This window comes from Leptonotus elevatus, chromosome 16, assembly GCF_054856555.1.
Source record: "Leptonotus elevatus isolate MCC_2025b chromosome 16, RoL_Lele_1.0, whole genome shotgun sequence".
Lineage (NCBI taxonomy): Eukaryota > Metazoa > Chordata > Actinopteri > Syngnathiformes > Syngnathidae > Leptonotus > Leptonotus elevatus.
In genome coordinates, this window is record NC_141254.1 from 1,896,393 (window position 1) to 1,914,703 (window position 18,311).

The 18,311-nt window shown below is 40.1% G+C and overlaps 1 protein-coding gene across 6 annotated transcripts in view; it reads right to left on the bottom strand.

Annotated features, from left to right (window-relative positions):
* Nucleotides 1-1,149: 1,149 nt before the first annotated feature.
* The window catches only part of wscd1b (WSC domain sialate O sulfotransferase 1b), a 67,685-nt gene continuing 50,523 nt past the window's right edge, over nucleotides 1,150-18,311 (bottom strand). For all 6 annotated transcript variants that reach the window (XM_086098183.1, XM_086098184.1, XM_086098187.1 and 3 more), the window contains 3 exons: nucleotides 16,433-16,597; nucleotides 16,143-16,343; nucleotides 1,150-2,008 (listed from right to left, as the gene is read on the bottom strand). In XM_086098183.1, the coding sequence (XP_085954309.1) occupies nucleotides 1,656-2,008; nucleotides 16,143-16,343; nucleotides 16,433-16,597 (719 nt within the window). In that variant the 3' untranslated portion in view covers nucleotides 1,150-1,655. The remainder of the gene's footprint in view (nucleotides 2,009-16,142; nucleotides 16,344-16,432; nucleotides 16,598-18,311) is intronic.

Here is an 18,311-nt window from a genome sequence, read left to right on the forward strand (position 1 = left end):
GTCAACTGGCCTGCCGGCGAACCTCCAATCCAAACCTCTCCACGTCTCGGAACAAAGACCAGACAAGCTGCCAAGTGCAACTTTGCAACCATTATCCAGATTGTACAAATTGGTGCTTCTCATTGTGTAAAGTGGTTAGGTGAACTTTTGGTCCCACGTTTGCCTGATTAGAGAAATCCCATCACCTTGTTTAAGACCGTTCCTCCTTAAGCTGATTTTTAACCCTTATCTTTGTTTATTTTAACCTTTTTCGTTTTTACGTGTCCCTATTTCCTATCACGGTAGTTAGTGTTTTGCCTTCTTAAATTCCCAAGTAGATTATAAAATAAATGTGCATATAATCAAAACCTGACACACGCACTGTGTGTGTGTGTGTGCGTGGGGGTGTGTATGTGTATGTGTGTGTGTGTGTTTTAAACAATGTATGTTAACCTCTAAGATGGAACAATAACTCACAAACTATTAAAGTGTCGCATTTTAATGTCTGATTTACCAAGGTTATCATCTGTCATCCTGATAAAAAAAATCTAAAAACCAATGCGGGAAGAGGCCAAGAGGCAAACTCAAAGATTAATTTAAATATTAAATTTGAGTCTCATCCAATTAATGAATCAATCAATTATTTAATTTAATAATTAATTGACCCAATTTACCATACACAGTCAACCTGTGTAATGCTGCATTCGTATCAAGACAAAGGGATTTCATTTACAGCAAGGTTAGAACCTCCTGATAAAATGTTAATCATAAGATATTCAAGCAATTCTTCAATGTCTTTGCTAAACATCTATTCACAAGCTAAAAAAGCTAATTCAAAATCACAGATAATTGTTCTTTTCATTAAATGATGAACAAGCTTTCTTAAAACTCAAGTATTTTAATACCTAAGAAAGTACCCTCTTTATTCTGAATACTTAACACACACAAAAAGAATGTCATCTACTGTAATACTAACTGTAAACTGGGCAGCCAAGACACGCTAGGAAATGAATAAAATAGACTGTTGAAAATAAATGGATACAATTACATGTAAATTGTAAATGGAGGTCTGTGCTTTTGATAGTATTTAGTCCAGCAGGGCCTTGACCACACATCACTGAAAGAGTGTGGCGTCACATCTGCTATTCATTCATTCAATTTCAACATCTCTTACAATGCAATGTAAATGTATTTAATGAAAAGATACCGTTTACAACAAGAGTTCAGTACAGTCATTGTATTAAGAGTCCACAGCATGTTGTAAATTTGAGGCAGCAGCAGCTTTGTTGCGATCATTTGCGTTAACGTGGGTGTAAACTTAAAATATTACAGAGAAGCTGAGAGAACTATTTTTGTCTTCAATCTGTACAGTCATTCTTTTGTACAGTCAGACACTTTGCGCGATAATCTACTTCTGGTGCCACACACATCTTGTAAAATCCTCTCTTAGCATTTATTATAATTGTTGTTCACAGAGAAGTAGGTCCAGACTGGAGGCTTTTATCACAGGCTTCTGTGTTCACAGCACAGTGGCAGAATGATTTGTTTTCCCCGCTAATCTCCCGTGTGGTTCTACTCATAGGACATCTAGCCTGACAAAGAAGCAGTTGATCCACTTACATTGGCCGGGTGTGTGTTTTGCTCTCAATGACGAGTTGGATGAATTTTCCATGCCATCATCTGGGGAGGTATTCTCTTGGAAGTCCACTAAAGTTCCTGCTCTGTAGTGCCGCGTCAACACTATGAATGAAGGTGTCAATCATTTGCGTCATGTGAGGTGTAAATGGGTCAAAGGATGGCTGTTGGGCCCCTGGCCGTTTAAAGTAGCCATTTTGGTTGCTTTGTGCACAGATCAGCCGCTCCTCAGTCGCGGTGACATTCAGGAAGTCTGTGATAAGCTGGAGCTGAGGGAGGAGAGCCCTCTGGAGATCTTCATAATGCAGCACCTGAAGGTGACGTCCGAACTTCAGCCAACTCAGTGCATGCGATGCCCACCAGGGGGCGTAGCTGGAGACAAATTCGGGCCATTCTGCAGTAAAACAGCATAGCAGGGGATTTAAAAAAACAACAGAATAATCACAAAAAAACAAAATTCTACTGTATTAATTTTTGCTGTATTCTTTATTCGCTGAACACATCTGTTTCAAAGTTCTGAGATTTAGGGTTCGAGTCTTGGCTCAGACCCTCCTGTGTGAAGTTTAGGGCAAGCTCTAAATTGTCCATAGGTGTAAATAATTATTCAGCACATATTAACATACGTTTATAGCCTAATGTATTGTGGACACCTGTATTTTCTTGAACAATGGGCTTTTCATTTCTTGTACATAAAGCAATACCAAAGTGACCTTGACTGATCAGCCTGCTGGGAATAGACTGCTTGCTTTCCTGTCTAACTGACCCACCCTTATCCTTACAAATTCCTAACTAGGCAGCATAAATAATCTTCCCGTGATTCTTACTGCGCACTCTCTCACAGACCACTATCTTGTAGACTGCTCTATTAGACTTGTGTATACTTGAAGCATCAAATATATAGAAACCAGTGGTGAGCGGTCAAAATAAGCTATTAATGCGGTGCATAACCAAGCCCCTCAATAAAATCATTGAAAATATTTATCTGTCAGGGTGCTCTATTATAACACCTTATTTCTACTGCTTTGGTCTTACATTCCTGTGTAATTTGTCCTGTTTTCCTCGGAAAAGCCGAGGAAAGCCGACAGCTTGTCAAATCAAGTTGTGTTGGTTCCGAGAGGTTGTTTCTGTACGGGTGCCTTTTGAATGGCAAAACAACTGGCAGTAAAGCAGCATTGACAACGCGCATGCGCATAATTGGCTTACTTGGCTTGTTCTCCAGTAAACAGTCAATGGTTGAGAAGAGGGCCTGCAAACGCCGGAAATTTACCCGGGATGGGAACCATTGCAGACGCGGTAAATTTTTGAAAATCCTTGGTGTCCTGAAGGTCTTTGGGTGGCCGTACCTCACAAACCCTACATCCTACCGTTCACCACCGGATTTGTCTTGACAAGACCTTTCCAACGGTGTATGGCCCGTCGCTCCGCGGCCTTGCGTCCCAGAGATAGAGGGCCGGCAAATGCCAGATTTCATGCCAAAGGAGGCTCCATTTTTTCCTCTCCCGGGCTGAGCCGACTTTATGGGCATGAGCCAGATCCGAATACAGTGTTCCCTCGTTTCTCGCGGGTTCATCTTTCGCAGCCTCGCTGTTATGCGGATTTTGTACAGCATGCTTCTTTCTTTTTTGTTACAGCGTGCTTGTTTTTATTTTATTTATTTATTTATTTTTATAGTGTATGCACGCGCCGTCCATTGCCGCCATCAGACGGCTCAGCGCACCACCTGCCACCCGCCCCACGGTTCACGCAGGCCCGCGCCAGCTACAGCACTCAAGTGGAGTTTCGGGGCACTGCGGCGATGTGGTCCCGCGGTCAAAATGGGTTTACGTGTTCTGCTTCATTATTAAAATTAAGATTGTCCGCCCCGAACCATGCAGTCGTGCCTGTTAACGGCTCAGCGCGTCATGCGTCCACCACCCGCCCCACGGTTCACGCGGGCCCGCCAGCTAAAGCACTCAAGTGGAGTTTCGGGGCACTGCGGCGATGCGGTCCCGCAGTCAAAATGGGTTTACGTGTCCTGCTTCATTATTAAAACTAAGATTGTCTGTCCCGAACCAGTCGTGGCGGTTTGAAAATACTCGGTGTCCTGGAGGTCTTTGGGAGGCCCAGAGATAAAGGACCGACAAACGCCCAATTTTTACCCGGGATGGGAACCATCGCCGGTGGGCTAACTTTTTGAAAATCTTCAGTGTCATTGAGGTTTTTGGCCGGCCGTATCTCCCCAGCCCCATCCGCAGATTCGTCTCGACGAGACCTTTCCAACGGTGTATGGCCCGTCGCATTTGCGACTTGGATATAGAGGCCCGACAGTTTCCCCAATTTCATGCCCAGAAATGCTCCAACGTGAGTCCATGGCTCACCCCTAGATTACACCGCATGCGTGTGCATTGTGGATCCGCTCCGCCGCTTTGTTTCCATTTCCAGCTTGTTCATATTACACCAGCTGCGTATGTGCTGCGGATCGAGTGCCGACCAGCTTGTCGTGTCGAGACCGCCGGACAAATAGACCCACGCGGGCCGGCGCCGGCCACCAGGCAGCAATGCGCTCCTGAGCCTCCCGGTCAAAATGGATTCCTCAGCCTCGTATCATCATCATTAAAATTAAGAGTGTCATTTCTAACACCTATTTTGTTGTTGTTGTGTGTGTGTTTTTTTTATTCCTATTTTTATTTTTTAGGAAAACAAACAAATGGATCGATCGCCGTTATATTTTTGTTTCTCAAATAAATGTTTTGGATATTAGTTGTATTCTTTTTTTTATTGTTATTATTATTTTAAAATCTACAAAGGTTTGAACACAGAGTGTATAGGCCTACTGTATTTATATAAGAGTTACAGTATGTGAGAAAATGTTAACGCCTATCAAGAAAAGTGCATGTATAAAGTGTGTGCTGAAGTGTTCTCACAACATATAGTATGAACGAAAAAACATTTAGAACAAACGAAAAAAATATATATACTGTGCTGTATAATAAGTAAATTAAAAAAACTTTACTCACCACGGAGCTGTTTACATAAAAGTGTGTGTGCATCAACCTGTGTCAGTCCTGAATATTTCCGCTTAAATTTTATACCTACAGAGTGGTATGAAATAATAATTAAATAATATTTAATATATGTGTTTCTACAGCATGGTCACCGCTCACCACTGATAGAAACCCAAAAGACATTTTTTCCCCCCAGACTGTTTCATTCATCTCCCCTAACTGCTTAAAATTCTACAAGAATGACTATGTATTGTCAGGAATGGGGAGCTTGAGGACCCAAATGCTGGAAGACAGGGCGAGGAGGCAGAGGTTCAATAAAAAAAAAGGGATTTTAATTACTACAAACAAAAGGTGATCTTCCAAATTGCAAGATAAACCAAAACTAGCACCAAAACATGAACCAAAACATGGGGGAACAACAATGCAAAAACGAGCAGCATGACATGGGGAAAAGACAAGGCAAAAACGGGCAGCATGACATGGGGAAAAACAATGAACCGACACAGACAGAGGGGAGACAGCACACTAAATACACAGACACTAACGACACAACAATACACACCTGGGGCAAGACACAAGTGGCTGAGGGCACTGATTGGATCACACGAGGAAGGGCAGGATCACACTTAAACAAGACCAAGGGAGACACACAAGGAAAACAGAACCCAAAACATGACAGAAAGTGGCTGAGGGCACTGATTGGATCACACGAGGAAGGGCAGGTTCACACTTAAACAAGACCAAGGGAGACACACAAGGAAAACAGAACCCAAAACATGACATGTATGTCCTGTGATTAACTGGTGACTGGTCCAGGGTGTATCCCACCTCTTGGCCAAAAGTCACCTGGACTCCAGCTCACCCATAACCCCAATGAGGACAAATACTATTTGGGTGACCATATTTTTATTTCCAAAATAGAGGACACTAGGCCCGGCCTCAAGGTCCTTAAATGATACTCAAAGATGCCAAACATTAGAGCTATTTTAACGTAGGCCTGCTACGTTAAAGTAGCTATATGGGTAGAAAATAAAACAAAAAACATAGCTCTCTTTTGAAGTCTTACTTGACAAATGAATAAATATTGACATAATGTTCTTAGGCCAACCTTTTTTGCCCCATGATTTACTCAAGCTCTCAAGCAGTCAGCCTCCAGCGATTGACCCATTTATTTATTTCTTTTTTATGGAGAGGTGGGGGTGGGGGGGATTGTGGATGTGCATACATCCACTATTCCCGGCGGCGTCCACCACATTAAGGGAATCAAATCCGCACTTCGCCCACATCTCTGGTTTGGGAGCGCAAAGCGCTACAAGTGAACTAAAATTCTGGGCCGCCAACACAGCTCAGCAGCTTATTTCAACGTGTTAAAGTGAGGTTTTACTGACCTACTTTTTTGTTTCAATTTTTTTTTTTCAATATATAAAAACACAAACACCACTTTTTTCCCCCCCTGCACCCCTTGCGATCGACTTGGGACAGGCCGTGGTCTACCAAGCAACTAGGGGTGGGAAAAAACGCAGATTCGACCGGCTATCATTCAAGGAGAACTAAAATCGGTAGCAGACTCCTCAATCGATACAAAATCCGCCAGGAATCCTTAAATACATGGATTGTAAAGATGTGGACCGGCTATCGCGAGGCTATGAATCGGTTGCGTGAGGCTTTATAGTTTTCATCTTTTATAACAAGAGCAAGAGCTCTGCGTCGTGCTCTACTAGTTTAATTTACATTTCAGTAGCGTCACTATTCAAGCTACTTCCGTGTTTACAGAGCGATAGCAAAGTAACGCTCATAGACACTTCATTCCCTGGACGTTGTAAACATTTTAATGCAACGACAAATTACATACCTTTTTTTCTTGGCCCACCGTCACCGCTGTGACTCACACATGGCACACACTGTTCACGCGTCACAGCAAATGACAATGCCAGAAGTCCGTACTTCTCAGCATTTCCCATGGCTATTGAGTACTTTTATGCTGCATTCGAAATCGAAATTATCCCAGTTGGATTTTCCCTGTTCCGACCTGAATGCGTATGAGGCGAAAGTAAACAACCAAAATGGTGGATAGTGATACATTTCTATTTTTGTTTGGGTCCTCAAAACACATTTTGACCTCTAGCAAACTTGCCTTCTCGCAATAAATAAAATAGAACAGGAACAATGACGAATGAGATAAATTTGTATTCATTTATCTTATTTCATAAGAATTCCATACAGTTCAGTTGTTCACCGTATAATTTCATGCAGGGAGATAGCGGCATACTGTCACATACATTGTGTTAGAGGAAGTTATGTTGAATATTTATGAATGAAGAAAGCTATCTCGTTTTACACTTGAGTAAATTGTTTTAACATTCATTGTCTGTTTCCGTAGGGGTCGCCTCGCCATTGTAGAGTAACCTCACAAGCCATATTGATCATTGTGATTCACATTTTCAATGTGGAACTTCACTCGGCAGATCCTTTCGGGAAAGGAGAGACATTCTGTACAATACTTCAAGGTGATTGGACGATGCGGCATCTTGTTTTGACCAATCACAGCAACGGATGAAAACGTCTTCTTCGGTCTCGTCTTTGTGAAGAAAAAAAAAGCACCAAAATCTTTACCAGATAAAAATGCACGAAGCAACTCTCGCTGTTCAACATTTAATAAGGAAATGGTGAGTAATTATTCTAGAACAGAATTAATTGCAGCGTCCATTCATCTGTTAGGTTTGTTTATTTCCCTCCCGCCATTGGCGCTTCTTGGTTTCGTCTCGCCCTAAACAACGCCCTAAACCTGATTGGTCCGACCTAAAAAAGGTCGGTTGCAAACGTATCAGCGGGAGCGGTACAAGATGCATTTCTCTCGTAGTATTTGTGAACAAATACCACGAGAATTCAGCTTGCTGGCAAGGTTAATTGTAGAGTGACGTCACATTCGGTCGGAGAAGTCGGGGTTCGCAAGTAGGATTTCCGAGTTCAAGGGTGCTTTCCCGTACACACTTCCTAGTATGAAGTTGGAAAAGTCTGACTTCCCACTTTCCTCCAATGCAGCCTTAGTCCACTTGTACTTTCCGTTGTTGGTACTGCGCGCGACCCCAAAGAATAACTCCCATAACTATCCAATGTATGGATTCAAACTTCACACAGGTATGTCCCACAGCTAACACACTAGCACAAGCAAAGCTAAAAGCATACCGCAAGCATCTAATTTATTTGCTTGTTGCTGACTGTCGATGTACACATAATAGGACGAGAAGAAGGTAAGATAATTGAGACCTACCTGCAATTTCATCATCAAACTCACTCAAAGCTGAACATGAACAGGAGCGATTTTGTTAGCCATCGTGTCTCAGAACTTAGAAAAATAAAAATAAAAAATAGAACGTCGTGCATTAACTAAAAACAAAAATTTATGTGACGGGAAAGAAGAAATTGTTGATAAAAAACGGAAGGTCACGTTACTAGTTTGGCAATATTTTATGATATATTAAGTGGTTAAAATGTGTTTGATAGATTTATTTTTCCATTAAGTGGTTTGATATTTCTGTACATGGTGGACAATCATTGTCAATTCATGTCTCAAGTTTATGTTTCCAAAATACTTTGCGCTGTGTGCATATTTTGTTTAGTTGTGCTGATGTCTTTTTAAAAGTTAAATATATTTTCAAATTAAATTAGTGGTACCTCGGAGTTTGAATATAATTTGTTCCTGCGAAGTGTTCAAAGTCCGAATTGTTCAACCTTCGAAACATTTTTTCCCATAGGAAATAATGTAAATGCAATGAATCCGTTCCCAAGCTCCAAAAACAGAAAATTCCTATTTTAATTTCTACATTTACACACTGTACAGTATTTAAACAATAAAAAAATACCTTAACTTTTTTGTTGTGGCGTGATGGCATCAGTGGATGATAAATGCTATGTTAATGCTTGCTTTAGTTCAGTGCTGAGTTTGTGTATTTTACATTAGGCATATTGTTAGACTACTAAGCGGTCCTGGAGTGCGTTGTTTAACGTCAGGCACGTTATTGAACAGCTAAGGGGGATCCTCGTGCCAGTACTTACAGAAGTAGTCACGGTAGTTACAACGGTGCGATAATCTCCTTCCTAATTCCACTGTGGTTCGTGGCACTGTATGATTTTCTTTGCTGCCACTGGCACTGTTGTCTTTCTTTGGGCCCATGGCAAAGAAAAATGGTCGTGGAAAAATCAAAATGCACTCTCGAGTATGGAGCACCTCCGGGAGTATTCACGATCTGACAGGAAATGAGCAGTTCATCGTCTCTAGTACCGCAACGGGAGTATTCGGCAATACTCGGCTTCGCTCTGCTTCACTCGGCGGTACGTTCGGCTTAGCTTGCTTTGCTTGGGTGTTCGAGCATCGAAAATGCGAGGCATTTTTTACTCAGATTTTTTGGTTTAAGTCCGATTTGTACGAGTTCCGAGACGTTCAAACTCCGAGGTTCCACTATATCTAGATTCAATTCAGCCTTTTCTTTTCCTAATTCAATGTATGAAAATATAGAAGACCTTTTGTTGTTGTCTTGGTTTTTTCTAACATGTTTAAAAATACTGTAAGAATCTGTTGTGTTTTATGAATAATGTCTACACAGCAACAAATGTCAACTATAACATTGTTTTGAATATCAAAATGAATTGTATCAAATTGAGAATTGTATCACTCCCAAACTTAATCAAATCGTATCAAACAGTTCTGTTCTAAAATATATCAATTTTCAATCCCAACCTGTGTATCGAGATACCTTTTGAATCAGCCTCATGCCAGAAATTCCCACCCCTAGTAACAACAAGGTGCACTCCGCCTCCCAATTGTTGCGCAAAGCGTCAGCCAAGTTCAACACGTTATTGGTCCAGTGAAAAACAATGACAACCGGTCATTACTAATACATTTATTTGATAAAAAAACAAAAAACAAAACAAACATATGCCTGGAAAGGATTTTTTTTTTTAAACGTGGACATGTCTGAGCAAAAGAAGACATGTTTTGGTCCCCTAAACACTATAGAAAACTAATGGCTAGATGGATACAGATAATCATCAATCCATCCTTCTATCAATCTACATGCTTATTTTTTTGTTGCAATGTGGGAAGAAGCCAGAGTACCTGGAGGAAAAAACTGCATGCACACAGAAAGGCCCAAGTCCGTATTCGGACCAAGTTACAGAAATAAAGGCCTGTTTTTTTGTTCGTTTTTGTTTTTGTCTTTCATGTTGCATCGCTTGTTTTAATTTTGGCATAATGGTATTTTAAGTTTCTGTGTTGTTATAAATTGGTTGCTCTGTGTATGGTATGTTATTGCATTGAGTTGCAGTGTTAATAGTAGTATAGTAGTAGCAGTATTGCATTAGCACACGATTAATTTGTTTATTCTTTACTTTGTTGATCATGTTCTAAGTATCAACTTGGTACAAGGGTTGAAACAATGCCGCGCCAAAGTTGCAATCGAGGTATTACAGCTATGATGTTAAATTTATTCATCTCTATTGAATACAGTGAAGTGATCTAACTGCAGTGTATATGTATGTTTGTGTTATGCTAATATATAATGTATGTTAGTAAGTGCTCAAGTAATTATGATTATTTGGGAACAACTGTTAAAATTGCATAATGTGCAGAGCAAATGACTAAATGTGCTCCTAATTGCTTAGGACCTAAGTGGATTAAATGCTTCAAAGACAAATAGTTCAATGGTGTATTTGTACACAAAACGTGTTTCCTGCATAGTGTACATCCTAAGAGTCAGAATTCCAAGTTTTTCTAATTCTAATTATTTTACCCTCAATTCATCCTATCTGTAACATCAGCAGTCATGTCTTCAATAATCACCAGTGAGCACTAAATGAGACAATTAGCTAGATACCGCTATGTCATAACACATCTTCCAACATGTTGGACACATGATGTGATATGTGTTATTTTATTTATATTCATTATTCTGTCCAAAGATTATCAGTGCAAGTCTGGTGCACGTTGGTGTGTAAATGTTTGCATAGACGTTTAGTTTAGTTTGCGCTGTTGTGGGTATGAACACAGCCGATTTGCTCTGCAGCTAATCGAAGTGGCTCCTCTCATTCCCTATAAATTTGGTGTGTGAGAGAGCAGTCTTTGACATGGTGGAAGCAGAAACTGATTCGAGATTGAGTCCATGCAGGAGATCTTTAGTAACAGGGCTAAAAGTAAAGTTGTTGAAAAATATGAGAATGTAAGTTGATGTTTGGATAATTATTTCAGTCTTCTTGTTTATCAGGTCCACTTTACTGGTTTTCATAGTCAAAATTCTAAATTTGCCTTAAAACTAGAGCTGTGCAATACTTGAGATTTTGGTATCGGTTGATACCAAGTAAATATTGGCACCAGAATCAGCAATACCGATAGCAAGTATTTTTAGGTTCATAAAATATTATGGTATTTTAAATCATTTGTCCTATTAAAAATCGCTAAATAAGATGAAGCAAATAATCCAGTGGCCAGAAAAAAAAGTCCCAATCAAAATATGTGGTTGTACAACTTATTTTTAAGGAATACAGTGAAGTGCAGAATTCAATTCAATGCAATATGGTTTCAAGTAATTTAGTCATATCTACCATGTTAAGAATTCCTCAAGCTGTTTAGTGTGTAATGTTTATTTATATCTTGTTTTGAAATCCATGCTTTTAATTTGGAAGGCTCCTCTGTATTTCTGTTTCCTGTTTCACGTTTTCCGTTCATTACAAATATAATGTAGTATGTATAAGAGCTATAATTAGCGTCTGTGAGGGCTGTAAACGGCACCGTTCTATTTTTAGCACCGCACGTTGCATGGCAAAACGTAAACAAGGCAATTAAACACGGCGAAGTTACATGAGCTACAAACATATATGAACCACAGATATAGGTGATATTACTCACAACAAGAGTACTTATTCTCAGTAACGCACACCAAAATGGCGCTGCCGGAAGTAATGAAATGAACAAGTGTTACCTCATAAGGAGACACACAGGAAACAAACAAAACTTTCCTTCCCCCCAGTCTTTCTGACAGTTTCTGACCGGAAAATGGCCACTCGAGCGGTGGCCGATACCAATATAAATATCAGTCGCGAGAACCGATACCATGAAATGTGGCCTGGTATCGGCTCGATACGATACATGGTATCGTCAAGGATATTAATAATATCCTTCATAGAAACATGCCTGGACTGTTGTTTAAAATTGCAATTCAGTAATACTCCTCCTACTGTCGCTCTTCTGCACTAAAAGAAATGTCAGCCACCGAAGTTCTTCTAGTCTAGACACATTATAATATTACGATACTTACATGTTGTGCTACACTAATACCTAGCTCAAATAGTAGTTGGAATGCTCAAACAAAGCGTAAAATGTCATTCACTGAAAAAAATTAATTGTTTCCGCCAGTTCCGCCTACCGCTGTAATTGGCCAGTGCATATGTATGCACTACAAAGGGATTGCGCAAGGGACCCATGAGAAACAAAACAAAAAGAAATGTAAAGGATCGATAGTAGCATTTGGTATCGATACGATATCGATACGATATCAATACGATAGCAATACGATAGCAATACGATGTCAGTACGATATCAAAACTCACTTTAGTATTGATTCTATCGATAGTTGGATCGATCTGCACAGCAGTTTACTTGAAAAGTTAGCAGTTTACTTGAAACTTAATGATAGTGTTTTGGGCATATAGTGGAGAAGTTAGGAGTGCTTTACCTAGCTCTCTATATTGTGTGTAAGTGTTCGATAGGGATAGCTTTTTTTTCTTTTCTTTTTTAAAGAATAAAGCACCCAGACCATTTCAACTTGGCCAGCATCTTCATTGTAAATCACAGATGTTTCCAGCCTAGCAAGTAGCAACTGAACCAGACAAGCACAGAAGTTGGGGAGCTTCGTGAGAATAGCTGGGCATGCATCCCAGGCCGCAACTGTGCAACAATGCCCCTGTAAACCTACAACTAATTTTTGCGCAAGGCTGATGCACAGAGCTGCCGACGTACGTCATCCCACAGAGCAAAACTGATATGATTTGCTTGCTCGACGGCTTGTTCAGATGTTTTGATCTCCTGTTGTCTGTGTTTAAGTACTGTTGTCAATGATTACAATCATTACAAGTTCAACCTGATTCAAACAGAGCTCCCAGACTCACCCTTTGAGACCCTTTGAGCAGAGGTGGGCATTCCGTCAATCTGTCAATGACGGACGCCCATTTTGTTGATGATTGATGAGAAACTTAATGGACGTGAGTTTTTGTTTGTCAATGGAATCATTAATAACCGGATCACGGACTGACGTATGACGAAAAGAAAACATTGACGGATGCCCACTTCTGTAATATCTGTCAAGTAAGTTGACTGCAGATGCTGGTTGCTTATCTTGCTTTATTTAAGCACACAAACAGCTTGTGTTGCCCGTAGTTGATGCCAAAAAAAAGAACAATGCCATCAGACGAAAGTGCCAACACGAACAACAACCTCCAACGTTTGCCTCGACTACAGGTACTCTGCTTGCGCTACCCCCTCCCTTCCCGTGAGTCACGGGATGCATTCACAAATACACAAACAGAACTATGGGCTGAAATATATATGCCACCAGAAACTGAATCGAAATTATTTAGATTTGAATTTGAATTGCTTAACTTGAATAATTTCATGAAAAACTGAATTTGAATCACATACATTTAATTTGCATGGCTTATTACACTACCGTTGCAGCATACCGTATGTGGTACAGTTGCTTTGTTCAGAAAAAACCGGGGGATTTACGTCACCACCCTGGCTACTTGCCCGGACTTAATGTATATACAATACACCGTTAGAAAATTAAATTCCTGGAGTTTTTAATAATGCCCAACATTTTAAGATACAATCATATCTGCAGGCTCAGTGATCACTTAAGTCAGACAGCCGCAAACACACAATAAAGATGTAACTCACCGTTTCAGCCTTATAAATTTTTACAAGATGTCAAACTCCATCAAAAATGGTCCTATCACATCCACAGGGGTCCAGTAAAATTGTTAGTCCACACCAAGCGTTACATCCATGAAGCCACGTTATTTGCTGCCGCAAACTTTTACAAATTTCCATTGGATATGCAGAATAGTCAACCATTTTTTGATCGTAGCATGCACAAATTAGCCACTCCAAAGTAGCAAAACAACGTAGGCCCTTGGGGTGTTGATTTGACACCTCATTTGGTCCAATACACAAAGTTTTTCCCAGTCACAGGCCCACAAAAGCAAAATGAACAGTATGTGCGTAAAAAGTTCCTCCATCTAAAGTTTTCTACAAGGCTTCAGCCAATCGCAGCAAAGCTTCCTGTTGATTGTTTTATTGAAAAAACTAAGAAATTTCGACACAGCCTAACTTTGTCATGCCCTATTGAACTCATGCTATTGGCATTAGTGACATCTAGGGGTCGAAACCTATCAATTTCTAAGGTTTGTAGTAGGCTGTTTTCTCAAATACATTTAACTGCATGAAGAAAATGTTGATGTTTTATATCAAACCTTAGACTTAAAAACAGGTAGCTGCAGTTAAGTAATTTATTCTGTTTGTTAGTTTGTTTACACAATCTTACAAAAAATACAAATATTGCAGCAAAAAATTTAAAGAAATATGTAAAGGTGAGCCCATTATGGGCTTATCAAAGATCCCACCTAAGAGGAATAAACCAACATTTAAATAACTATAATATACTACCAATGCTCTGTATAGCCTCAACAAACATATCCAATTGACCGGTGTCCGGACATGAAAAACACCCAACTCCAATAATTAAATGTTCTGCTTTTTTATTAAATTGTAAACATGTCAAATAATTGACAAAAACTTATATTTCTTAAATAATTCAACTTATTTTTAGTCGATTGTTCAAATATTTCTTTCATAAAAAATTTTTGTTCAAATATTCAATTATTAAATCTTTCTAGGAAGGGTCCCCATCATTAGTTATGAATACAACAATTTTCACATTATTTCCTTTCTCTTTCAGCATTTCCTTTATGGCCAAATATATGTCCTCTCCTCTCATATGTGTTCTCAAAGCTGTGTTACCCAAAATGTCCTCTATAAATGTTTTAGTCTCCTCGTGATAGAATCTGACATACACCAAAAGCTGAGGATTGTCACTTACATCAGTTGATTGATTCATCCGTAGCTAGTAAAAAAACTATCATATATAATAATAATATAATAATTGGATGGTGCTGTCCATCTGGGAGTGCACATCCTCCGAGTGCACGGACTTTAAGTTACTCTCCTCCTTTCTCTTCAAATAGCGTGTCTGCCATTGCTTTCAAACATTCCTCGACCATTCTGGAGTAAGTAAAAAAAAAAGGTTTGTGTTGCGCTCAAAATCCACTGCACGCGTAGTGAGCACTCGTAGGCAGATACACTGGGCTCGTAGCGCTCGATGCGGTAAAATAAAAGCATACACTTCAGTCCATTCACTTTTCAGTGTGTTCTTTTCTGACTTTTGACAACGCCATACTTCATTACGTTTGTCGTGAGAATGCGTATACCCCAAAAAACAAACAAAAGTTTGCGAATTTACCGGACCCCGGCTCTGTCAAAGGACCCTGGCTCAGGCATAGCTGCCCTCGTGCGTGCCTATTCAAAAATCGTCTATCGGTAAAACTGAATATATTTCCCCCCCACTACATATTCTTAGAGGTCCGGATGAAAGGGTCTCGGGGTCCGGATCTGGACTACGGTCCACCATTTGGTGATCCCTGGTCTATGGCATGGAGTTCCATGCGGCATAACGTTAAGATTAGGTTTGAAAAAAAGGTGGGCATTCTGTGAATATTGTGGGAAGGTCCGTCAGTCCATCAATGACGGATGTCCACTTCAAATGACGGGAAACATTGACGAGCGGCCATTTCGCTGAGGATTGATGATTAAAATGCAGTTCGGCTTGAAATATTGACCGATTGATGATGACGGAAGGGTGTTTACTGACTTAGATTGAAGCATCTCTGTAACGTGTTTAATGACACTCATTAGTCAGCCCAAGCTCGTTGCTAGCAAACTGGCTACAGCAAAAAGCAGCAAGGATGGCTGACTGTTCATCATGGATGCACTGTTGTTGTTGTTGCTGTTTTTTTTAACATGATTGTGTTAATATCATTATTACTATTTACAGTATTTATTAATGAAATAAGTACTGTCCCAGTTAGGCTAGCATCTGTAACGTCTTAATGGCACAACGCCGTACTGACCATTTTCTTCTGCTTTCTTCTTCCTATGTGTAAGTGACATAAATACGGTAGAGGATTAGGGCAAGTGAAGAACAAAAAAAGGGTTGGCAAGATTCTCTCACTTGATTCACAGAATTCTGACTTTAAAGTGAGAATGCTGACTTTATTCTCAGAATTCTGACTAATCCTCTTCCATACATAAACACTTTGCACCACGTCAATACACGTGAATCCAGCCAAGTGAAGCCTTGTGGGAGCGTCTCCACAGTTCAGTAAATCTGTAAAATCTCCAGAACCACTAGATAATAGGTCTGAAGAATAGAGTGCTACCTTTGCTTTTCCATTGCGCATCTGTTGCATGCCCTAAATGTCCAGCACACTTGCGGTTGAATTCAGCCATTAGGGAGCGATAAGGATTCCGAATTAGAAGGATAGCAGAGTCGAACATCTCAATCTCTTTCTTTCCACTCTCATGAGTCTTGACACAAATGCTGCGACCTCTCCTCCAGAAGTCCTTCTCCCCTTTGAAACCTGGCGGAAGTAAAAACAAAATGATCATCGGCAAGGCAATGTGTCTTTCAAAAGTTGTCAAAACACACTGAAAATGTTGCCATTCCCACCTTTGCTGTACAAGGTGCCATCAAAATAGAAGCTGCCAGTGTAGTAGCCAGTCATGAGCTCGATCAGGTGTCTGACCCAAGTGTTTCCAGCACCGGGAAAACTGGAGAGAGCCACGAGAGAGCTGGATCTCTGCGGTAGAAACATCCTCTCCTTGCACCTGGAGTCTGGAAGAGCAGTTGTGTTTTTAGTCAGGAAGATGACAGAGTCCTAGGTGGAGTATTTTGAGGCAACCCCAAAGTAACATACAACCATAAATTTACTACTGTATTTGACAAAGCTCACTATAAGAACTCCAGTGGACTGGAATATTTTTTTTGTGTGCACACAATCTCAAATTTGCCCACATTTCTTTTTGTCTCCTATTTCATTTCCTGACCTCACCATTCCTTAAATTCTAATGTCCAGCTAACTACAGCGTAGAGGCATATGGTGATATGCAGAGGTTCAGATGGGAAAAAATCTGATAAAGGTTTAATCACCTAAATCAAACTCCTTTGTTCTATATCCAAAGACAGGTTTATTTTAATGGAACTCTGGTCAACTGTTTACATGTAATGTGGAGAATAAAGAAGATATGACATGGACAAACCCTGTCCATCTCTTCAATGTGATCTATTCCAATCTGGTGTTTAAAGCACATGCCACTAAATTTAATGAGAAGAGCCGTTTTGGAGCACCGTGTCACGCGTAGAGCAATGTAAACATCACATGATTTGTCAAGATGTAGTTGTGACTGTTTTTACACTTGTATTACAGTTTTACTCTATAGGTTTGGCACATTTATTGAAACTGAAATTACATTTTCAAAACTGCAATCTCATTTGGCCAAACAGACTTACATTTGTGCACAACCTATCAGTTTCATTAGCAAAACCACATCTGTATCCCAAAACTGGTCATACATGCTTCACTCCAAGTTATTTTCCCAAACAAAGAGTCGGTACTGTCACAACTGGAAAGATCCTTCTCAAATGTTCATCTGCATTCACTTAGTATTTCTGCCAAAAAAAACTTGGATGATTGTGCACAACACCATGGATCATCTGCAAAACCTCATATATCTCCCAAAACAGCTCACCTATGTGTCAAAATCTCATTTCTGTCATACAAGTAGGTCAGTGCCCCCACAATGCATCATCCCTTTGGCATTGTGTGAGCACTGCAAGTCAAAAATATTAGATGTTTTGTCACAACAGCAGAGGTGCCGCAACAAAATACATTATATAAAATTGCATAAAATTACGTCACTGCGCATTTATGTCAAGACAGCATGCACAGTCACATATTTGACTGACGTGTATACATGATGTCTGATTGGATTGGCAAATGAAATGTACCATTCTTGTAAATTAGAATACAATTCCATTAAGGTTTGGCCTGTTTAATCTGATTGAGGTGCTTAAATGGAGTATTTTCATTCATTTTGAACATTGGGTTTCATTCTATTGGGAATAAAAGGCTTTAATACAAACCCGGCTAGAGTGAACAGTCCAAAGAAACAGTTACAATGAGAACCTTATACTTATTCAACTGTGTGCATACATTTTGCCTTAATATTTGCTTTGTTCCATACTTCAGGCTGTTTTATGATTGTTTTCATTTCAATTAAGTGTGTATTGAATATAAATCGAATGGTAACACTACATACAGTAGGGGTGTTCTTAAAAAATCGATACGGCAATACATTACAATACACATATTGATACGCAGGCGTCAGAATCGATATTGCTCGTTAACTTTAAATAGGCAGTTAAAGCAAGGTTGCTTGCGCAGGAACAGCAGTCTCTGAAGTTTCGCTCATACACTAGCAGCAGGCGCGGTGGGGAAGGGGGGGGGGGGTCGTGCTCGCATGACCGCAGCGGAGTGGGGGAGCAGACG